General features: G+C 53.1%; 1 protein-coding gene across 1 annotated transcript in view; it reads right to left on the reverse strand.

Annotated features, from left to right (window-relative positions):
• Positions 1–20927, reverse strand: part of LOC118691923 (uncharacterized) — a 211154-nt gene extending 190227 nt beyond the window's left edge. The window contains exons 1-4 of the mRNA XM_036391396.2: positions 18456–20927; positions 11063–13924; positions 9204–9324; positions 6599–9102 (exon numbers count right to left, since the gene is read on the reverse strand). Of these exons, the coding sequence (XP_036247289.2) occupies positions 6599–9102; positions 9204–9324; positions 11063–13924; positions 18456–20912 (7944 nt within the window). The 5' untranslated portion in view covers positions 20913–20927. The remainder of the gene's footprint in view (positions 1–6598; positions 9103–9203; positions 9325–11062; positions 13925–18455) is intronic.
• Positions 20928–24942: the final 4015 nt, after the last annotated feature.

Genomic DNA, 24942 nt, shown 5'->3' on the forward strand with positions numbered 1-24942 from the left:
ACCGGGGAGTGGTCATTCACATCCTCGATCGCCACTTCGACATGGAAAACGTTCAGCGGGTTGTGCACCAGCACCTCGAATCTGACAGAACACGTCACAGATGCGCCGCACATCTCCTCCCGGTCCAGCCTCTCGTTCACGTACAGGTTCCCGTTCTCCTCATTCACCGTGAAGTATTTCAGCTGCTTCTTGCCGGCAGACGCCACCTGCAGCTTGCGCGCCGGCAGCTCGTCCGCGCTGAGCCCCAGGTCCCGCGCCAGCGGCCCCACGAGCGAGCCTCTGCCCAGCTCCTCGGGGATGGCGTAGCGGAGCCGCTCGGCCGCCGCCCGGCACCACACGCACAGCAGCAGCAGCAGCAGCGCGGCCAGCAGCGCTCGCCCGCCGCCCGGCCCGCGCCTCTGCCGCCTCTGCCTCACCGCCATTCTCTGCCCACTGCGCTCGCCGCGCTCCTGCCGACTGCCGCTGCCCTGCCTCCCTTCCAGCCGCTCTCGCCGCCCAAAACAGACACCGCTCAAACACACCCAGCTCGCCGCGCCGCCTCTCGCCGCCTCTCGCCGCCTCTCGCTGCTGCTGCTGCTGGCGGTGCCGCTGCCGCTGTGGCCGGCGCCGGCCGAGCGAGCAGCCTGCGGGGGCAGGACGCTGCGGCGGCGGCGGCGGCGGCTCCAGCGCCGCTCGGCGCCGGCCAACAGCGACACCCGGAGGCGCCGCCGCGACACTGCAGCCGCCTTGTTAAAATTCATTTCCAGTGCGTGCAAGGCACCTTCCCCCTTATGGGTACCATATCGTGTGCAGGTTGCAACAAGAGACAGGCAAAATATAAATTTGCACAATCCAGTTGCATTTCTTTTACAAACCCTGCCTACCTCTTCATGCCCAACTTGCAAATCTTTTCAATCTTTCCTGATATTTCACCTTCCTGCCCTCAATTGACACTGAAGTACACGCAAATGAGTTCACATTACTCTGAAATGCTGAGGTCTGGTTCTGCTTCTAGACAACAATTAACACCGAGGGAGAGATGTTAAGTTCTAAGGTACTGTACATGCACTCAGGCCTGTGTCATGGTACACACTCGCCAAAAGTATGGAAAAGAAAGTACAGGGCTCTGCAGGCTCTGCACTATGCACATGCTGGCACCCACTACTCTTCAATGTAGATAAACCCTCAGTTGTCTTGGTGGACGCTTGAAACATCAAGGTCTTTCATAAGAATTGTTACAATATTTCCTCTGCTTTGATTTGGAAAGTTTCTGGACTCAGGCCCTATCACCTGGTCAGCCCATCTAATATGATCAACTGAAAATTTTACAGTGATTTTTCATGATTCATACACAAATCAAAAACTCCATATGACCTTATTGAGGAAAGTATCTTCGGTCTATAATTTTCACTTGCATTGCCATGACTCTCCCTTAAAAACTCACACCCAGAGAACCTGGAAATTCACTGAAGCCAAGAGGCCTAAGGTTACACTAATTTCAGAGGGTTGCTAGGTGTCTTTTAACTGCACTGGGTGACTTTACCAATCTCCAGATATTGCTTTTTTTCAGAACAACAATGCTTCCTGGCACTTAATAACCCTAATAACCCAAAGAAGCCAACCCAAAAACCTCCCACTGACCCACATGGGGCTGATTCTTCCTTACTGTGAGAAATCCAGGTCTGCACAGTGTAGGAAATCACACAGAGGAGAATGTAGTCCTGCAGTCCCCAAGAAATAAGAACAATCTCCAGGTTGGTGGGACTGGCCATCTGTGCTCTACAATCTGTACTGTGCTCTGCAGCTTGGCAGAAGGGGTCCAGAGGTGACTGCTGCTATGGAATAAGGCTCCTTGATCTTTTTTATGCTTGTTAGCCACTAGGAATCAACAATGGGTGGGGCTGTGTTCCAGTGCTCTTCACCAGGTCTTTTTTGCAAAGCAGAAGCTCAAATCACTCCCTCATTTCTGAGTCTTTAGAAACAAAACCAAAATCTGTGACTGGTGTCTCTGAGGGAAATAGTGGACTCCTGGAATACAGAGCTGCATTCCCATATCTCTGCCTTAAAAGATGTTTTACAAGGCACCTGAAAGTCACCAGTGTCTGAACGAGCAGGTGAGACTGTGAAGTCTTACTTTGGACAATGTAATAGTGGGTTCTGGTTTTGGAAATGCACCAGTGCTTCCATAGGAATTATGAACCATTCTACCCATTTATAAATCATTCTACCCGTATGCCATCATTCTCATTTCTCTCAAACCCTATTCAAATTTCAGGTTTGTTTATGACCTCATCATTAACAAAAATACCTCATGAGAAGATAATGCATATGATCATGCACGTAAAGGAGATAGAGCTGTCTGATCACCACCATTCTAAGAATTATAATTATTCAAAAGCACAGCAATGATGAATGGACAACTAAAAGAGGCGTGGTTATCCAACAGTGACATGGTCATCAAATTATTCACTATGGGGAATCTCTTCCACTCTTCTATCACACACACTGTTCCACAAAATTGTGACTTCCTCCAAGGCCATGATTACATCTGTTCACTCAGAACTCGAACTGAAGGGTCAGCCACTCTCATCTCCTGCCTTCCTCACCAGCTACAATGTGACTAAACACACACTAAAGAACAAGGCCTTGGCACATGAAGTTTTGCCACTACTTCTAATTAAACACACATATAGAGAGGAGAAAGAAAAAACAATTCTATGAGCAAGGCAAGGATGCATTAAGTATGTTTGCAGAGAAATCCACCAGGAGGACAGCTCAGTTTTCACTTTGACCATAGAAATTCATTTCTGAGAGTATCTGGAAGTCTTTGAAGTCTCCAGCTGCAGGTGGTACCCTGAGATCTTACTCTGGACCACAGGGTAAGAAGACCTGACTTTAAAGGCTTTATAATGGGCCTCTTTCTCATGGTAAGTTTTGTGAGAAAATTGAACAGGCTCTCTTTTACACTATGTTTCTTCATCGCCAAACATAGAATTTTGTCTTAGGTAACCAAAGTATTTCCTGAAAAAACATGGCTTCTAATGCAAAAGCACAGTCCAAAACCAGGGAAACAGAAGCATGACCTTCCAGGGACAAAATGCCTAAAAGGAAGTGTTAATACAACTTGGAACAAACTCTCCATTGCAACATCCAAGGAGATATAATTTAGATAAAGAGGTTTCATACAGGAATTAGAAACTTGTCACAGCTGTGGAGCAACTCCTCTAGGAAACCCTCCAAGGAGCAGAGTGATGTGCAAGGGTCTTCCCAGGCTCCTCTATCAAACAAAGAAAGTTGTGAGTACGAGTCTCATTCAGACCTTTCCTGGTTTATGCCATTTGACTCTGAGCCACACTATTTATCCCATAAAGCCAATGGGAGCTTCCATATTTATTTGCTGAAATCTCCCTGCTAGGCAGCATGGCTGTGTGGTGATGATCTCCCATTATGGGGGACACCTCTCATGCTTGCTCCTCAAGGCAGGGAGATCTTTTACCGAGAAGAGATCTTTGGACAGGTCCAATTTGAGGCCTATCTGAAATGCAGCTGGACATGCATCAAACTTTGTTAAAGACACACTTGCACAACATCACATTAATCCACTTTTCATAATACTTCTGACAGAGATTCTTTAGACAATCCAAATCATTCATTAATTACATCTAACCAGGCATCAACCTTCAAAAATGCAGAGCTATTGGACAAATGCTCTGTTACCAGAGGCCTGCCATTGCCTTTCAAACCAGGGAAACCAGGATCATAGACAAAAATGGCTTACCATGAAATCAAACAAATCCTCAGTCAAAACCACATTAATCCCCCTAATTTCCTAGTAGGAATTCAACCTCTTGCTCTGCATTCACGGTATTCAGTTGCACCATGGACAAATTCAACTATTTGAATTATTGTTGTCTTATGTGAACTGCAAGTCAAAAAGAAATGGACATTAAAGGTTCAGCAGTATTTTATGAAGCCTGAAGTATATCAAAGTCTTTGTCTTGGCAGCTAAACACCCTGAAAGTGTGAATAGAAACTGCTCCCCCAGACCCTTAATTTCAACAGCTCTCCTTTTCCAGGTCTGTCAGCCAAACTGAGACCCAGTTTTAGAACATGAAAAGCAACAAGGAAGGAATGACAAGAGCACAGAAGTGAAGAAATTATAGCTTAACATTTCAGGCTGTGTCAAATGCAGCAGGTACACAGGGAGGAGTAATTAGTTTCAGCAGGCACAGATCTCCAAGTAATTTCTTTGGAGAAGAAGAAATGGAAAATGCAGAGGAGCAAAATAATAGGATTAATACAGCAAATAGGGGAAACTGAATGTTCCCACCACACTTTTAGGCATTTCAAACCACAGCCAAGCAAAATTTCTGGTATCCCTGAGGACAGAATGCTTTGGCATGCTCAAATATCATGCAGGAGGGGAGCTACCTTTGAAGACAGACATCATTGAAAGACATGTTTCCCACACGACCTCTGTTATGGGGAATGAGGATCATAATACAGACGGATGCATCAGAACATAAAATGTTCCAGTGGGTATAAGCTACATGTGGCTCAGTTAAAGTCTCAGTCTTCAAAGTCAACTCAAATACAACATCATTCCTTCTCAGCACACAGGCATTTCAGAAGATACCGGACTTTGCAAAAATTAATGCATATTTATGTCTACATCCTAGGACCAGCACTCTCAGGAAGAGCCCTATCAGACATAAGAGAGGATTAAATGAGTAAGTTTCTTGCAAATACTTCAAATGAAAAGTGAATTTCCAGCAGAAATACCCTCTCATCCTTTACATTCCTAGCATTCTACAAAAGCCTATTAAAACCACTTCTGCCATCTCTGATGGTGATTTTCTAAGCAATGTAAATCCCTCATTCACAGCACATACCCATGCATCATGTCTCTAAATGCAGAGTTATTGGACAAATGCTCTGTGATCAGAGAACTATCACTGCCTTTAAAAACAGAGAAACCAGGATTGCAGAAAAGGTGCCACAGGCCTTGGTACTGGTCACAGTATCAAACCATTGCTCAGGTAAAACTGCTTTGATTCACTTTTTTCCCTAGTAATATGACAGACTCTGTCCACCTTGTTCTGCATTCACAGCCTTTATCCACGCAATAAATAACACCAACAGTTACTTCATAAAAAAAAAAAGCCATTAATAACATCTGAAGGTTGATCAAGGCCGTGAAAAGCATAATTCAAACATTATGAAATTCTACATCCAGACACAGAAGGACATATAGATGGAAAAATGATGCTTCCTGCAGCAGTTCTTACACACAGAATTTCTGAAGGAAATTTGCACTTCCCTGGCTATTGTTTGCAGATAAATTCATCAGAGGATTGACCTCCCCTTTCTGGATGCAGGAGAAGGGCACCTGGTGTAAGTGGCAAGGCCTTGGCAATCACCACGACATGAAGAGACACCCAGCCAGGTGGAACATCCAACTCTCTCTTGTGCTGCTTTAGGCCACTCTCTGGATGATTGTGCACTGACTGCTCTCCATGAATGTGTGACAAGCAAGAGCATTGATGCTGCTGACATGTCCAGACACATTATCAGACACACAAAACGCCCACCTTTAGCTCATAGTAAGAATCAAGGCAGAATTCAACCACGAGTCACTGGGAAGAACATGAGAATTGGGAAAGCAAACTGAGGAAACCACTTGTCCTTATATCACCCTGCCCAAACACCACACAACGTCAAAACTGCCTTTGCAAACAGACATCTCTGAAAGAGTTGTGTGCACATCTTCTCGTTATGTAAGAACAAAGGTCAAAACATTAACAAATGAAAGACATTTCTTCCCTTTTCACACTGCTCAAAGAAACGTAAAATATTCTCAAATTCATAAGAGATGTACAGATCTGATAAAAACCCAGACAAAAAAAGGATCAGCTCAAAGACACCTTCAGCACGAGGGTAATTAGGCAACAATGTCAACAGATCTGATCAGATATTATCATATATAATGGTCTACAGTTGGAACATGCCAAGAAACAATGCAGGAGATTAGCACCCGCAGAAAGATACTAATCACTACATACTCTTCAAGATTATGGCACCGGCATTGAGTAGGAACTAACAATCCTTTTCCTCCTAAAGCTGACATTGTGATATTTACAACTTTATAATTAACCTGTCATTGAAATACATCCCATCATGCTGCGAATAAATACGAAGACAAAACTTATGCACTCAATACTTGCTTGCCTCGGTAGAGACTTACATTGCATAATAATACAGGTGAACAACTCCTTCAAAATGCGCAGTTGTTTTTTTCAACCCTCCTAATATGCAAGCACACTGACCAGATGCACTTCAAAGAAGAAATATCAAGATTGACAAGGCAAAGGGGAAGGCGCACGCCAGGACAGACAGGGGCAGTAACCGGCCTGAAACACAGAGATGAATAGGAAACCGCACATATGAAAGTCCAGTCAGCAACAGACTGACTGATCTTGCTCCATATCCCTGCCAGGTGTAAGCGAGCGGAGTGAAACAAGGTTCACCTCCTCTAATTTAGAACACAGACTATGGGATGAAAGAGCGTGGAACTGGGAAAGGGAAGCATCAGGGAAACAGTGTGGTTAAAGGAACTCACCGGTGCAGCGGCTGGGTCCAGGGGGGGAGCACCGGTGGGATCCTGGTCCCCGAGCAGCGGCGCGGGCTCGTCGGGCGGCGGCCGGGCCGGGAGGGTGTCGCAGCAGCTGGCGGCCGAGAAGCGCAGGTGGCTCTTGCGCGAGTCGGCCGTGAGCGACACGTCGTGCGAGTAGGACTGCAGGAAGGCGCGCACGCCGTCGATGCCCACGAAGTGCGAGACGGGCACGCCGCGCAAGGCGCCGCTGTCCGGCGGCAGCAGCTGCTGGCGGTGGCAGCGGCGCAGGCGCAGCGCCAGCAGCAGCAGCAGGAAGGCCACGAAGAGGCACGAGACGGCGGCCACGGCCAGCACGAGCCAGCGCGTCAGGCTGGCGGCCGGCTCGCCCGGCGCCGCCGCCTCGTGGGCCGCGCTGCCCAGCTCGGCCAGCAGCTCGGCCACGCTCTCGGCCAGCACCACGCTCAGCGTGGCCGTGGCCGACAGCGCCGGCCGCCCGTGGTCCCGCACCAGCACCAGCAGGCTGTGGCGCGCCGCGTCGCGGGCCAGCGGCGAGCGCGCCGTGCGCACCTCGCCGCTGTGCAGCCCCACGCGGAACAGCCCCGGCTCCGTGGCCTTGGCCAGCTCGTAGGACAGCCACGCGTTCTGCCCCGCGTCCGCGTCCACCGCCACCACCTTGGCCACCAGCGCGCCGGCCTCGGCCCAGCGCGGCGCCAGCTCCACGCCCGACCACGCCGCAGCAGCGCCCGAGCCCGCCGCTGCGGCCGGCGCCGGGTACAGCACCTGCGGCGCGTTGTCGTTCTCGTCCACGATCAGCAGCCGCACCGACACGTTGCTGCTCAGCGCCGGCGCGCCGCCGTCCTCCGCCCGCACGCACAGCTGCAGCTCGCGCAGCTGCTCGTAGTCCAAGGAGCGCAGCGCGTACAGCGCGCCCGTCTCCGCCTGCACCGACACGTACGACGACAGCGGCGCGCCCCGCACCCGCCCCTCCGCCAGCCGGTAGCGCACGCGCGCGTTCTGCCCCCAGTCCGCGTCCGTGGCGCGCACCGTCAGCACCAGCGCGCCCGCCGCGTTGTTCTCCGCCAGCCGCGCGCTGTAGCGCTCCTCCAAGAACACCGGCGCGTTGTCGTTCACGTCCAGCACCTGCAGCGCCAGCACCGCGCTGCTCTGCAGCGCCGGCGACCCGCCGTCGGCCGCCCGCACCGTCACGTTGTACTCCGACACCTGCTCCCGGTCCAGCTCCTTCGCTGTCACCACGCGGTAGTAGTCTTCATAGGTTTTCTCCAGCCGGAACGGGACGTCCTTGTCGATCGAGCAGCGCACCTCGCCGTTGGCCCCCGAGTCCCGGTCCCTCACGTGCAGCAGGGCCACCACAGTTCCCGAGGGGGCATCTTCCGAGATCTCTCTCAGTGCCGACCGCATCGAAATCTCTGGCACATTGTCATTGACGTCTGTCACAGTGACCACGACTTTTGTCTTGTCGAAAAGAGCTCCTCCGTCATGTGCCTGCACATCTAATTCATAGGAATTGCATTCCTCGAAGTCCAGGCTCTGTAGCAGGGTTATCGCACCCTTGTTGCCATCCAGCTGGAAAATCTGCGAGGCTTTCTCGGTAATTTTCTGAACCGAATATTTCACGCGTCCGTACAACCCGTCATCGGCGTCCGTAGCTGTGACAGTGACTAGGGTGGAGCCCACGGGCACGTCCTCGGGCACACGCACTGTGTACTCCGCCTGGCTGAACACGGGCACGTTGTCGTTCGCGTCCACCACGGTCACGCGGATCCGAGCCGTGCCCGTCCGTGCCGGATCGCCGCCGTCGCTCGCCCTCAGCACCAGCTCGTGAAACGCCGCCTCCTCCCGGTCCAGCGCCTTGGCCAGCACCAGCTCGGGACGCTGATCGCCGCCGGGGCCCGCCTGCACGGCCAGCGAGAAGTGCTCGTCACCGCTCAGCTCGTAGCTCTGCAGGGAATTCAGGCCCGAGTCCGGGTCGTGAGCCTCGGCCAGGGGAAATCGCGACCCCAGGGCTGTCATCTCGCTCATTCTCAGCTCTGTTTCGGCCTCTCTGAAGCTCGGGGCGTTGTCGTTAATGTCTGTGATTTCCACTTGGATCCCATAAACCTGCATCTGTCCCTCCACTATCAGCTCACAGCGCAGCACGCATTGCTGCACACGCTCGCACAGCTGCTCTCTGTCGATCCTTTCTGCCGTCACTAAATGTCCCGTCTTCCCGTGCAAAGCGAAATACTGCGTCCTACCTTCGGAGACCACTTGGACGCCGCGATCTCGGATCTCCGTCAGCTGCAGCCCCAGGTCCTTGGCCACGTCGCCCACGAACGAGCCCTTGGGCATCTCCTCGGGCACCGAGTAGCGCAGCTGCCCCCACGCCGCCTCCCACGCCGCCAGCAGCACGGCCCAGAGCAGAGCTCGCTGCCGCCGGCCCCAGCGCCTCCCCGCCGCGCACATCTCGCCCGCGGAACCGCCGGCACCGCAGCACCGCCGATCCAATCCCGCTGCCACTCAATGTTCGCAGCTCCTGCACCGTGCGCAGCTGCCGCTGCCTCCGCCTGGCTCCACAATGGACCAGCACCGCGGGGACGATCGGGGACCGCACGTTCGGACACGGAGCGAACAACCGAGCGAGCCGATCCGCAGCGGGCGGGGCTGCCGGTAGCGCTCCGAGCTTCCTCTCGCTCCTCTCGGTCAACAGCGGCGCCCGCAGCCTCCTCCCGGCACTGCAGGCACCGAGCGCTGCCCAGCGCTGCGCTTCTGCCTTCCCACGGACAGCTCGGGAGGACCCGATATTTGCCACCGAGACAATTTTCTCGTGCAGCGGTGACCTCCTGCACCGCCTTTTCTCCAGCCCACCTCGGCTTTGATCCTTCAGGGGATCACGGTCGGGATGAATGTAGACGCATTCCGTGGGGGTGGTGCTTTTACCGCAGGAGGTACTAGTAACTTACTAAAGGCAATATATGTAAATTAAAGCATGTTTTTCACATTTCAAGCTCTAGATTACCATCAGTCTCACTCTGTTCGTTCAAAACCTCTTCAGCAACGGAGTCTGAGATTGAAAACATTAGATACACACCCACACCCACCCATAACCTGAGCTATCAGGCTCATTAACACTAGCGGGATGAGAACAATTGCATGCTTCTTGAATTCAGCTAACTTTTATATGATTATTACAGATAGAAATAAAGATGCAGCCAACAGTCTCAAAGGGAAACTTGAAGGGACCAAGAGTCGAATGTTTGAATCTCGCTATTCTCAGTTAAATTTAGTATTTCCTTACTTTTTACACATTTACACCTTCACCAAGTAATTCTAAAGCCACAAGAAAAAGAATTTATCAGGAATCAATTCGTAAAGCATTGAAGTGTATTAAGAAAGTATCACAGGAATACTTTCTTAATCACGTTGGTACAACAACTCAATGAAAAGAGTTGTAGAATAGTAGGAAAATAGTACAGTTTCCCGCTCAAAACTCTGATTAGCCATGAAAAATGTACAAATGAGTTTGATTAACGTGCCCGAACTGTCCTTTGGCTAATCTCCTTGATACTGTCATATATTCCTATCTCAGATGTCTATCCGTGTGAATAGTCAGAATTTTAAAATCTCGCTGTTGTCCAAAAAATCAACATCTCCATGAATCTCAAACCCTTAGGGTAAAGACGAGAGGAAAAAGAAAAACATCTGAAGCAAACCCTTCTGTACCTTGACCTCTGTATGAAATAAATATCATGAAGAGTAAAACAGGGAACTGTCAGCTAGGATGAAAAAACGAAGCCAAGCCCACTCCTGCATTACCCCCTAAAAGGAGCGACATTCTTTTCTTTCACTCAGAATGCAGAACACAACATTCCAGAAACGTTTCCTTCGAGTTCAATAGGCAACCCCCCTCAAAACCATTAATAAACGAATTTGTCTAAAGCTATAAACAGATCTCAAATGCACGTTCTGAATCAAAACAGGAACGAAAAAAGCTACAACATCACTTGTCAGTGATTTTTTTCCTGTCGAACTACATCACACAGAATCAGCAATGGAAACGCATTTTAATTTATAGAGCACGAGTTTTGAAGACAAAACCTCTTCCATTGAACTTGACTCTGTTCCCAAGGAAGAGCCAGGTGCTGCAAGCGTCCTGCTCTCCATGGAAGGGGCATAGCCCTTTCCTTAATTCAGTTTGTTAAAAAATTTCCTAAATTCATGGAGATAGGTGTGTGCCTCCCACAAAAAAATAACCCCGGAAAACAGGTGACCACTAATCCAAGTTAAAAAGAGAATTATACTCAAAGCATCTCATCCGAAACAGAAGCCGATACCAAGAAAAGATGAAGACTTTCTGCAGCTACATGGAGACACAAAAGGGGACTTGTCATGGAAACCATGCCGAGAAAAAGAGAGGGGAAAGACGATGATAGGAAAGTCTCAATAACAGAACGAGCGCCCGACATTACAGACCTGCGGTGCATCGGGATTGGCCGGCGGCTCTCCCGTCACGGCGGTGCTGCTCGGGCTCGGTTTGTCGCCGGAATCGCCGCCCAGAAGCTCCTCCGCCGACAGGATGGGCACCGGCGGCGGCGGCGGCCAAGCGGCCTCGGGCAGGGCGCGGGCGGGCGGCGGCACGCACAGGTTGTAGGAGTAGGGCAAGGTGCCCTCGCAGAAGTCGGCCGGGAAGGCGGCGCCGGCCAGCGAGAAGCGCTGCGCGCCCAGGCAGCGCAGCACGGCGGGCGGCCCGGCCCGGCGCAGCCGCGCCAGCACGGCCAGCGCCACGCTCAGCACCAAGAGCGCCGAGAGCAGCGCCAGCGCCAGCACCAGGTAGAACTGCAGCTCGGCCGCCGCCGCCTCGGCGCCCGCCGGCCGCTCGCTCAGCTCCGGCAGCGCCTCCTGCAAGCTCTCGGCCAGCACCACGTGCAGCGTGGCCGTGGCCGACAGCGCCGGCTGCCCGTGGTCCTTCACCACGGCCACCAGCCGCTGCTTGGCCGCGTCCCGCTCGCCCACGGCGCGCGCCGTGCGCACCTCGCCGCTGTGCAGCCCCACGCGGAACAGCGCCGGCTCCGACGCCTGCACCAGCTCGTAGGACAGCCACGCGTTGCGCCCCGCGTCCGCGTCCACCGCCACCACCTTGGCCACCAGGTAGCCGGCCTCGGCCGAGCGCGGAACCACCTCGAAAGGCGCCGCCGCCGCCGCCCCTCCCGGAGCCTCTCCCGCCGCCGCCGCCGCGGGCCAGAGCACCCTGGGCGCGTTGTCGTTGCGGTCCAGCACGAAGACGCGCACCGTGGCCGTGGAGCTGCGCGCCGGCGAGCCGCCGTCCTGCGCCCGCACGGCCACCGTGAACTCGCGGCACTGCTCGTAGTCCAAGGAGCGCTGCGCGTACAGCGCGCCGCTCCGCGCCTCCACCGACACCAGCGGCGCCGCGCCCGCCGCGCCCGCGCTGCCGCCCGCCAGCCAGTAGCTCACGCGCCCGTTGGCGCCCGCGTCCGCGTCCCGCGCCTGCACGCGCAGCACCAGCGCGCCCGCCGCGTTGTTCTCCGCCACGTACGCGCTGTACGCCGCCTCCTCGAACACCGGCGCGTTGTCATTCACGTCCGACACCTCCAGCACCAGCTCCCTGCTGCTCCACAGCGCCGGCCTGCCCCGGTCCCGGGCCACCACCGTCACGCGCTGCTCCGACGCCTGCTCGCGGTCCAGCGCGCCCGATGTCACCACCTTGTACGAGCCGCCCGACGACGCCACGATCGACAGCGGCGCCTCTCCCGACAGCGAGCACGACACCTGACCGTTCTCGCCGGAGTCCGGGTCGTCCACGTTGAGCAGAGCCACCACGGTGCCTGTCGGGGCATCCTCAGGCACCGGGCTCGACAGTGACAGAATGGTGATCTCAGGAGGATTGTCATTCACATCCAGCACCTCCACCTGCACCTTGCAGTGAGCCACCAAACCCCCTCCATCCGTCGCCTCCACAGCCAGGCTGAACGCACGCGTATCCTCAAAGTCCAGCGCCTCCTGCAGCGTGATCATTCCTCGCTCGGCATCCACCATGAACTTCTGAAGCACCTTGGCCGGCATTTTCCCGAAGCCGTAGGTGATGTGGGCGTTGGTGCCGGCGTCAGCATCAGAGGCAGAGATGTTCACCACCATCGATCCCGGAGGCGTGTCCTCGCGCAGGCTGACGCGGTACCGATCCTGCACGAACACGGGTGGGTTGTCATTGGCGTCGGTGACGTTTATCCACAGCTGGGCCGTGCCAGTCCGGGGCGGGTCTCCGCCATCCAGCGCAGTCAGCAGCAGACGCAGGCTCGGCTCGCTCTCTCGATCCAGTGCACGGCGCAGCACCAGCTCCGCGGATTTGCTGCCATCCGGACTATCTTTGACCTCCACTGTGAAATATTTATTGGCCTCCAGCTCGTAGCCGTGCAGAGAGTTACTGCCCACGTCCGGATCCTCTGCCATGCCCAAGTAAAACCGGGCGCCGGGAGAAGTCAATTCGTTGATCTCCAGCTGGAAACTGTCTTGCAAGAACCTCGGTGTATTGTCATTCACGTCCTGGATATCCACTTCCACGTGGAAAAGGTTCAGCGGGTTGTGCACCAGCACCTCGAAGCTGACGGAGCACGTCGCCGACTCGCCGCACATCTCCTCCCGGTCCAGCCTCTCGTTCACGTACAGGTTCCCGTTCTCCTCATTCACAGTGAAGTATTTCAGCTGCTTCTTGCCGGCAGACGCCACCTGCAGCTTGCGCGCCGGCAGCTCGTCCGCGCTGAGCCCCAGGTCCCGCGCCAGCGGCCCCACGAGCGAGCCTCTGCCCAGCTCCTCGGGGATGGCGTAGCGGAGCCGCTCGGCCGCCGCCCGGCACCACACGCACAGCAGCAGCAGCAGCAGCGCGGCCAGCAGCGCTCGCCCGCCGCCCGGCCCGCGCCTCTGCCGCCTCTGCCTCACCGCCATTCTCTGCCCACTGCGCTCGCCGCGCTCCTGCCGACTGCCGCTGCCCTGCCTCCCTTCCAGCCGCTCTCGCCGCCCAAAACAGACACCGCTCAAACACACCCAGCTCGCCGCGCCGCCTCTCGCCGCCTCTCGCCGCCTCTCGCTGCTGCTGCTGCTGGCGGTGCCGCTGCCGCTGTGGCCGGCGCCGGCCGAGCGAGCAGCCTGCGGGGGCAGGACGCTGCGGCGGCGGCGGCGGCGGCTCCAGCGCCGCTCGGCGCCGGCCAACAGCGACACCCGGAGGCGCCGCCGCGACACTGCAGCCGCCGCATGCCCGCGCTCAGCGGGGCCCGGCTTTGGCCGGGGCTCAGCGCCTGCACCGGCCCCGGGGCCTCTCCCCGACTGCAAACACCCACAGCAGCAGCTCTTGCTTAACCACAAGTAGGAACCCTTATGATTGCAGCAGCAATATCCGTGTGATAACGATCTATTTATTTCTAGCTGCAATAGACATGGAAACAAGTATTCCTCCTTATCAAAGATTTTCTGCACTCTCTGGTTTGAGAATATCAGAAACCAAATATGTGTTCCAAAAATCGAGATCGGTTTTCTCACGCACAGTCAAAGACCTGAAGCCAAAATCTGAAAAGATGATTGCTGAGATTATTTAAAATTTAATAGTTCCAGTTATACCCAAGATATCGTTTGCCCATCATCTGTGAAAAACTCATGCAAATCAAAAGAACATTTTTACAGTGAATAACACTTGCAGAGAAATGTGAAGCCCAGAAGCAGTGGATGTGCTCTCAGATAAATGCCAGTGTACATACATACCTGGCAGAGAATAACAAAGTGCAAAGCACTGCAGACTCTGCCTTACACTGACTCCCCTTCCATCCAGAAAACCTTCTGTGCTTTTGGTGGAAACTCAAAAATTTGGCCTGCCACAATTACTGATTTAATATTTCCATTGTTTTGATTTTCCTAACCTCTAGGCAAAAGTCTCAACATCTCCCCAATCCGTTTTAGGACTGCAAAATCAGCTGAATGGTTTTCAATGAATTCTGAAGATTCATATACAAACCCTAAACTTCCATCTGACCCCATCAGAGTGGGGGACATATTTCAGTGCTGTGATTTTCTGCAGCTTTACCACAACACAGCCTTAAAATTCTTTCCTAGAACACCTGGAAACTCACTTAGGCCTCAAGGTGCAAGCTAGGCAAGCTGCAGGAATTTTAAAGGACTAGGAGGTCTCTCTGACTGGACTAAATGACTTTACTAAGCAGCAGAACAACAGAAATCCTTGGCACTTACTCTATCAAAGAAGCCAAGCCAAATATCTCCCACTGCCATACATGGGGCCAGTCATTGGCCACTGTGACACAGCAGGGCCTGTGCAGTGCAGGAACCCACAGAGAGCAGCTCGTAGCTGTGTGGACCTCAGAGACACAAGAAGAATCCCCAGGTAAGTGGAATTGGACAGCAGCATTTTACAGCTACCCACTTGAGTTAAGCAGTTTTTTCATTTTCCTCACACACAACATTCTGTCTTCATTTGGTTCTCAAGGGAAGTTACTGTTTCCTGCAAAGCAGCACTCACAAGTGGGAAGGAAACATGAACCATGGCCTTCCAGGAAACAGAGCCTGAATTAAGATCCAAGGTGGAAAATGTAATTACCACTTTCATGAACTCTCTATCAAACTATGCACTTCCCCTCTTTTATCACATGCACAGATCCACAAAGATGTGACATTTTACATCTCTTAACATACGACAAAATTAGAACACAGATGGACCCCCCTCACATGATCTTATTCCACATTAGCTGTAATAACATGTCAAGAAAAGAAAACCACTCAAGCAATGCAAGGATGCATTAGGAGTGCATTCAGAGAAACTCACCCAGAGGAAATCTCAGGCCTCTCTGTGGGCAAGGAAATTCATTCCCGACAACACCTGGAGCCCACTGAGGTGTCAGGCTGGAAGTGAGACCTTGAAATCTTGTTCTGGACTGCCAGTGTGACTTCATTTCATGAAACACTCCAGAGCTCTCATCAGCTTTTCTACTATGTGGCCTGCTCATACCCCACAGATTTGAAGGCCTATGTTTGAAGGCCTAAGTTTGAGGGCCTATGTTTCAAGGCCTATGCTTAAAGGCCTGATTTTAAACACCCTAGTTTAAAGGCCTATGTTTAAAAGCCTAAGTTTTAAGGCCTGTGTTTGAAGGCCGATGTTTGAAGGCCTATGTTTGAAGGCTTATGTTAAGGCCTATGTTTGAAGGCCTATGTTTGAAGGTCTATGTTTAAAGGCCAATGCTTAAAGGCCTATGTTTAAAGGACTAAGGTAAAACCTATATTTGAAGGTTTATGTTTAAAGGTGTAAGTTTTAAGGCCTAACTTGTGTCAGCTTTAACAAGTACATAAGACACATATCGAATATCAGGAGGTAAGGCACTGCAAGAAATTCCTTTGGAGAAAAAGCAAAGAAAAATGCACACAACCACAACTATGTGATCCATATAACAGCTAGGGAAAACTGAATATTTATACCAACCCTTTAGATATTTCAGCAACTCTTCCACCAGCCCTGTCTCTGCACAGGCACATGCTCAGACATCACCCAACAGGGACCCCTTTGCAGACAGACAACACTGGAAGAAGTTTTCCACACAACTTCTCCTTATGGAGAGCAGGGATCACAACACAGGTCCACACATATGGACTCTGCTCATCACTGATATTTGAAGAAATGTAAAATGTCTAAACAGTCATAAGCAATATGTAGCTCAGTTAAAGACTCAGATCAGGATCAATACATAGATGTCATCATTCTTCCTAAACACATGGACAGTTTTGGATATATGCCACTTGGGAACCATTCATGTGAAATCTATGTCTACATCCAAGAGCTACCACTCACAGGGAAGAGCTGTATCAGACATGGCAGAGGATAAAATGAGTGACTTTCTGGCACGTGCTTCAAATAAAAACTCCAAACCTGGACTTTGCTGGAAAATTAGACTCTCCCATCCCTACAATCCTACCAATTTCAATTAAAAAAAAAAAAAAGAACCAAAAAACATCAGCAGTAACATCAGCAAGCAAGAGCCATTAATAACATCTGAAGGTTTGCTCAAAGCTTGGAAAAACTTAGTACAAACACAGTGAAACTCTACATCACAGCTTTAACAAGGACACACTGCTGGGGAAATGACATTTCCCGCAGCATTTCTTAGACACAGAAGCCCTGAAGCATGCACTGCCCTGGGCATTGCTTGCAGACAAATTCATTGGAGGATTGCCATCCTTTTCTGGACACAGGAAAAGAAAAGGGCACTTGGTGTAAGTGGCACAGGCCTTGGCACACCCAAATCATAGAACCCCGCTCTGCCTGCTGAGGGGCCAGTCTCTCCCTGGGAGCAATCTCTCCCTGACTGTTCACCATGAGGATGTTACAACTAAGATCAGTGACTCCAGAGATGTTTACAGATAGAGTTTCAGACACACACAGGCCCATCTCTACCTGGTCAGGACAAACAAGTCAACACTTAAACCATCATTCACAGAGAGCACACCATTATAGAAAAGCAAGCTTATGAATCCACAGCTTGGTCATTTATAATCTGAGCATATTCACTTTATGTAGTCCAGCAATGGACCATGGAAGTTAAAAACAAACCTGCTTTCTCTCCAACAGTGCTTCCTCACACACTGCACCTGCAAGAGTCTCCTGAATCTCGTTACAGATTGTTTGGTTCTCTCTGATCTTTACCATTAGCAGAGGAACTCCACTGCAAGAAAAGTTGCAGAGATAACTTACCAAGGCTAACATTAAACTTCTTAACCTGTCCATGTGAGAAATAAAAAAAACTTCTCCCATTAAAAATTTCAGGAAACACATCTATGAATGTCTTTCCCTGTCGAGTTGTAAAAATGAAAGGCATGTATGGAACAGCAAGGGAAATGTAAGAGACGTGATCTGATACTGCCAAATACAAAGGCCCATCTTAAGATCAGTACAAAGGACAAGACAAGAAGATAACATCTGCGGAAAATAAGGAATCACTCTCATCTAGATTAGGCTCTTGCAGAAAATACATAATCTAGGTGTTAAAAGTGGGGATTGGAATAAATTTCGTTACTGCAAAGTGCCCATTGTGACATTTCAGAATAGAATATATAGGGCTATAAATTTAATATATTGACAATACATTAAATACATTAAAATACAATAAATACATTACAAGAACCTGTAAACAGGCTTGTTCTCATTAGAACTTCAGTAATATCTGTTAAGCCACACATACTTGGGAAGGAGAAAATTACATTACATTATACCACAGATCAGCACTGAAAACGCATCTTATCTTAATCTTATCTTATCACTTAACAGTCTTCCACAGACAGAGCCCACTATTTGCATCTCCTGCCTCTAAAATCTTGCATGTTGTGTCTCGACCTTGATCCTTTGAAAGCAGTTTCCATCAAAATACCAGATATTCAGAGGGTTTCCCTTACACATGCACCAGGATAACCAATAGCCTTAAACAGGTATCTTTACAGCTCTCTACTAAGAGGGAAGAAATATTTTCATGTCAAGTACATCTCAGAGAAGAAGCCGGAAGGAGGTGAAACCCTACTTGTCCATCAAAAGATACTGAGGCAGCGACGATCACATGATACAGAAAAAACTTCATTTAGAAAAACCCTCCAGCCAAGATCAGTCTCCCATATCATGCATCCCTCACAAACTGGAAAGCCAAGACCCGACCCCATGTCCACCGTGGTGTAGCAATAAGCCACGAGATCAGCACGTCCCTAAAAGATACTTTGCCTTCCATGTCAGCAAACAGGACTCTGTAGGAGTCCGAAAAAAGTAGAGAAGCAATAAAAGAAGGAAAAGCGGATAGAAATTGGTATGGGAACTCACCGGGACGGAGGCGGGATCCGCGGGGAGGGCGCCGGCCGGGTCCCCGTCCCCGAGCAGCGGCGCGGGCTCGTCGGGCGGCGGCCGGGCCGGGAGGGTGTCGCAGCAGCTGGCGGCCGAGAAGCGCAGGTGGCTCTTGCGCGAGTCGGCCGTGAGCGACACGTCGTGCGAGTAGGACTGCAGGAAGGCGCGCACGCCGTCGATGCCCACGAAGTGCGAGACGGGCACGCCGCGCAAGGCGCCGCTGTCCGGCGGCAGCAGCTGCTGGCGGTGGCAGCGGCGCAGGCGCAGCGCCAGCAGCAGCAGCAGGAAGGCCACGAAGAGGCACGAGACGGCGGCCACGGCCAGCACGAGCCAGCGCGTCAGGCTGGCGGCCGGCTCGCCCGGCGCCGCCGCCTCGTGGGCCGCGCTGCCCAGCTCGGCCAGCAGCTCGGCCACGCTCTCGGCCAGCACCACGCTCAGCGTGGCCGTGGCCGACAGCGCCGGCCGCCCGTGGTCCCGCACCAGCACCAGCAGGCTGTGGCGCGCCGCGTCGCGGGCCAGCGGCGAGCGCGCCGTGCGCACCTCGCCGCTGTGCAGCCCCACGCGGAACAGCCCCGGCTCCGTGGCCTTGGCCAGCTCGTAGGACAACCACGCGTTCTGCCCCGCGTCCGCGTCCACCGCCACCACCTTGGCCACCAGCGCGCCGGCCTCGGCCCAGCGCGGCGCCAGCTCCACGCCCGACCACGCCGCAGCAGCGCCCGAGCCCGCCGCTGCGGCCGGCGCCGGGTACAGCACCTGCGGCGCGTTGTCGTTCTCGTCCACGATCAGCAGCCGCACCGACACGTTGCTGCTCAGCGCCGGCGCGCCGCCGTCCTCCGCCCGCACGCACAGCTGCAGCTCGCGCAGCTGCTCGTAGTCCAAGGAGCGCAGCGCGTACAGCGCGCCCGTCTCCGCCTGCACCGACACGTACGACGACAGCGGCGCGCCCCGCACCCGCCCCTCCGCCAGCCGGTAGCGCACGCGCGCGTTCTGCCCCCAGTCCGCGTCCGTGGCGCGCACCGTCAGCACCAGCGCGCCCGCCGCGTTGTTCTCCGCCAGCCGCGCGCTGTAGCGCTCCTCCAAGAACACCGGCGCGTTGTCGTTCACGTCCAGCACCCGCAGCGCCAGCACCGCGCTGCTCTGCAGCGCCGGCGACCCGCCGTCGGCCGCCCGCACCGTCACGTTGTACTCCGACACCTGCTCCCGGTCCAGCACTCTCGCTGTCACCACACGGTAGTAGTCTTCATAGGATTTCTCCAGGCGGAACGGGACGTCCTTGTCGATCGAGCAGCGCACCTCGCCATTTACCCCCGAGTCCCGGTCCTGCACATGCAGCAGGGCTACGACAGTCCCGGCCGGGGCATCCTCAGAGATCTCGCTCAGAGCCGATGACACTGTGAGTTCGGGGGCATTGTCGTTTACGTCTGTCACAGTGATGATGAGTTTTGCTATATCAGAAAGGTCGCCACCATCTCGAACCTGTATCTCCAGTTCGTAGGATTTGAGGTCCTCGAAGTCTAGGTTACGAGTCAATATAATCCCTCCAGTGTCGGTGTCTAGCTGAAAAATCTGCAAGGCTTTCTCTGTGATTTTTTGAATCGAGTATTTCAAGTGACCATTCGGCCCCTCGTCGGGGTCCGTGGCCGTGACAGTGACGAGGACGGAGCCCACGGGCACGTCCTCGGGCACACGCACCGTGTACTCCGCCTGGCTGAACACGGGCGCGTTGTCGTTCGCGTCCAGCACCGTCACGCGGATCCGAGCCGTGCCCGTCCGTGCCGGATCGCCGCCGTCGCTCGCCCTCAGCACCAGCTCGTGAAACGCCGCCTCCTCCCGGTCCAGCGCCTTGGCCAGCACCAGCTCGGGACGCTGATCGCCGCCGGGGCCCGCCTGCACGGCCAGCGAGAAGTGCTCGTCACCGCTCAGCTCGTAGCTCTGCAGGGAATTCAGGCCCGAGTCCGGGTCGTGAGCTTCGGCCAGGGGAAACCGAGACCCCGGGGCTGTTGTCTCGCTTACTCTCAGTTCTTTTTCTGACTCTCTGAAGCTGGGCGCGTTGTCGTTAATGTCCGTGATTTCCACTTGGATCCCATAAACCTGCATCTGTCCCTCCACTATCAGCTCACAGCGCAGCACGCATTGCTGCACACTCTCGCACAGCTGCTCTCTGTCGATCCTCTCTGCCGTCACTAAATGTCCCGTCTTCCCGTGCACAGCGAAATACTGCGTCCTACCTTTAGAGACAATGCGGACGCCGCGATCTCGGATCTCCGGCAGCTGAAGCCCCAGGTCCTTGGCCACGTCGCCCACGAACGAGCCCTTGGGCATCTCCTCGGGCACCGAGTAGCGCAGCTGCCCCCAGGCCGCCTCCCACGCCGCCAGCAGCACGGCCCAGAGCAGAGCTCTCTGCCGCCGGCCCCAGCGCCTCCCCGCCGCGCACATCTCGCCCGCGGAACCGCCGGCACCGCAGCACCGCCGATCCAATCCCGCTGCTACTCAATGCTCGCAGCTCCTGCACCGTGCGCAGCTGCCGCTGCCTCCGCCTGGCTCCACAATGGACCAGCACCGCGGGGACGATCGGGGACCGCACGTTCGGACACGGAGCGAACAACCGAGCGAGCCGATCCGCAGCGGGCGGGGCTGCCGGTAGCGCTCCGAGCTTCCTCTCGCTCCTCTCGGTCAACAGCGGCGCCCGCAGCCTCCTCCCGGCACTGCAGGCACCGAGCGCTGCCCAGCGCTGCCCGCCCTCCCTTGCTCCATACAGGCCACGGTCGCCACCGAGATGTCGCTTTTCGTCCAGCGCCGATCTCCTGCCTCCGCATTTCTCCAGCCCATCTCTGCTTTCATCCTCCAGGCTATCACCATCGGAAGGAAGGCAGAGGCATTCCGCGGGCGGGGTTCTTTAATCGCACGGGAAACTCATCACTTACTAATGTAAATTTAAACTATTATAATAATTTATAATACATGTAAATTTAAAAAATATTTTTTGTATTTTACCCTGTAGCTTATTGTTACTCTTGTCCTTTTGGTTCAAAAGCATCTTGAACAACAGGCTCCCAGAGAGAAAACGGGAAAATATCATATCCTGAACACACAGATCTAACAGGTTCTTTAACACAAGTGGGACGAGAGCACTTGCATGATTCTTGAGTCAGGGAGCTAATTGTTACACGATTGAAGTACAACTACAAATTAAGATGCAGCTAAAGGACATTTCCTGAACATAAAATATTTTTAATCCCTTCCTAAGATACACCTAGTGTTTCCTTAGTTTATACACATTAAAATTCATTCAAGTCATTCTATGTTTCCTTTTTTCTGAAATCTATATGCAAAACACTGTAGTTCGTTTATAAACCAATCTTCTAAGTGTCTCTAATGAGGTTGGTACGGTAAGTTTTCAAGAAGACGATTATAATATCATAGAACAAAAGAACAGCTGCCATATCGAAACTGTCTGACCGCTAATCAATGTGCAAATGGGCTTGACTCAAGTGCCTAAACCCTCCTCTGCCAATCTCCCTGATATGGGATCCCTTCGTATCTCATATGTCTGTCCTACTAAACAGAATTGCAAAAATTTGCTGTTCTCGATATATTTGAGATCTACTAAAAGCCCCAATATCGTTGTGAGAAGAGGAAAGAAAAATAACAATTTCTGAAACAGAAATCTTTCAGCATTCTCACCAGTCTAAGGAATCAAAATGTTGCAGAGCAGAACAGAGTGAACTGCCAGCCAGGAAGCATAAACGAAGCCATCTAGCCTCACTACTGCATCACCCCCAAAACCGGTTACAAACTCTTTTTTCACTCATGATAGAGAACGGAACTTTCCCCATTCCTTTCCTTTCTAAATCTAACCGGGACAAAACAAAGTTGAACGAACGTGTAAAGCTATACACGAGTTCCAAGAACACCCTTTCTGAACAAATCAGTCAGGAAGGATAAAAGCACCAACACCAGGGGAAAGGGCTCTCGGTTTTTTGCTCCACTCCATCATTCAGAATCAAACGTTCTTCTTCCACAGAATACGAATCTGCTTTCAATGTTGCTAAAAGATTCTAATTTATAGAGCTCAAGTGTTGAAGACTGAAGACAAAATCTCGTGGCGGAAGCTGAACCTGTGACCAAGGAAGAACCAAGGGCTTCCTTCTCTGCATGAACGGAGGATAGCCCGTTCCTAAACTCAGTCCGTCATGGAGACAGAACTGTGCAACTCACATAAACACGACTCTGGGAAACATGGAGAAACACTGAGAAACACCGCTACTAGCCGAAAGGAGAGCTATCATCAAAGCCTGTCAGCTGAAGCTCTTACCGAGAAAAAAAAGAAAAACTTCCGCTGCTGCGTGAGGATACAGATGACGAATACCCACTGACACCAGGCAAAAAACACGTGGGGAAAAAAACAGACGTTGCGGGAACTTTTAAAAACAGAAGAAGCTCACGCTTTACAGACCTGCGGTGCATCAGGATTGGCAGGCGGCTCTCCCACGACGAGGTCACTGCTCAGGCTCGGCTTGTCGCAGGAATCGCCGCCCAGAAGCTCCTCCGCTGACAGGATGGGCACCGGCGGCGGCGGCGGCGGCCAAGCGGCCTCGGGCAGGGCGCGGGCGGGCGGCGGCACGCACAGGTTGTAGGAGTAGGGCAAGGTGCCCTCGCAGAAGTCGGCCGGGAAGGCGGCGCCGGCCAGCGAGAAGCGCTGCGCGCCCAGGCAGCGCAGCACGGCGGGCGGCCCGGCCCGGCGCAGCCGCGCCAGCACGGCCAGCGCCACGCTCAGCACCAAGAGCGCCGAGAGCAGCGCCAGCGCCAGCACCAGGTAGAACTGCAGCTCGGCCGCCGCCGCCGCCGCCTCGGCGCCCGCCGGCCGCTCGCTCAGCTCCGGCAGCGCCTCCTGCAAGCTCTCGGCCAGCACCACGTGCAGCGTGGCCGTGGCCGACAGCGCCGGCTGCCCGTGGTCCTTCACCACGGCCACCAGCCGCTGCTTGGCCGCGTCCCGCTCGCCCACGGCGCGCGCCGTGCGCACCTCGCCGCTGTGCAGCCCCACGCGGAACAGCGCCGGCTCCGACGCCTGCACCAGGACATGCAAAAGGACATGAAACGCCGCCTCCTCCCGGTCCAGCGCCTTGGCCAGCACCAGCTCGGGACGCTGATCGCCGCTGGGGCCCGCCTGCACGGCCAGCGAGAAGTGCTCGTCACCGCTCAGCTCGTAGCTCTGCAGGGAATTCTGGCCCGAGTCCGGATCTTGTGCTTCTCGGAGGGGAAACCGCGACCCTGGGGCTGTCGTCTCGCTTACTCTCAATTCTTTTTCCGTCTCTCGGAACCTGGGGGAGTTGTCGTTAACGTCTGTGATTTCCACTTCTATTTCATAAAACTTCATTTCCTCCTCCACTATCAGCTCACAGCGCAGCACGCATTGCTGCACACGCTCGCACAGCTGCTCTCTGTCGATCCTCTCTGCCGTCACTAAATGTCCCGTCTTCCCGTGCAGAGCAAAATACTGCGTCCTACCCTTGGAAACAACACGGACGGCATTATCGCGGATCTCCGGCAGCTGCAGCCCCAGGTCCTTGGCCACGTCGCCCACGAACGAGCCCTTGGGCATCTCCTCGGGCACCGAGTAGCGCAGCTGCCCCCCCCATCTCTGCTTTCATCCTCCAGGCTATCACCATCGGGAAGAAGCCAGAGGCATTCCGCGGGCGGGGTTCTTTAATCGCGCGGGAAACTCATTACTTTCTACTGTCATTATACGTAAGTTAAAATAGATATTTTGCCCTGTAGCTTATTCTTAAGCTTATCGTTTTTGTTCAGAAGCACCTTCAACAACAGCCTCCCATACAGAGAACGGGAAGATAGCATATCCCGAAGAAACAAAGCTATCCGGGTTATTAACAAAGCGGGACAAGAGCAATTGAATACTGCTTGAATTCAGGGAGACATTGTTACAGAATTCAATTATGGGTATAAATAAAAATGTAGCTGAAACTCTCAAGGTAAAGTTTCAGGACTTTAAATATTTGACATCCTTTCCTAGGGGATGCGCCTAGTGTTTCCTTAGTTTATACAGATTTACGTTTAATCAAATCATTGTAGTTTTCCTTTTTTCAGAAAGCAACCTCTGAAGCACTAAAGCTCGTTAGGAAACTATTCCTCTAAGTATCTCTTAATGACAATCTTGGCTATGTGTTGAAGAAAATAATTATGGGACCATAGAATAAAAGTACAACAAAGGAAACTGTGCTGACCACTAATCAATGTGCAAATGGGCTTGATTCAAGTGCCTAAACCCTCCTCTGGCCAATCTCCCTCATATGGGATCCCTTAGTATCTCAGATGTTTATCCTAATAAACAGAATTGCAAAGTTTTGCTGTTCTCGAGATATTTGAGACCTGCTAACACCCCCAACATCGTTGTGAGATAGAAAAATAACAATCTCTGAAACAGAAATCTTTCAGCACTCTCACCAGT

This window comes from Molothrus ater, chromosome 15 (assembly GCF_012460135.2).
Source record: "Molothrus ater isolate BHLD 08-10-18 breed brown headed cowbird chromosome 15, BPBGC_Mater_1.1, whole genome shotgun sequence".
Lineage (NCBI taxonomy): Eukaryota > Metazoa > Chordata > Aves > Passeriformes > Icteridae > Molothrus > Molothrus ater.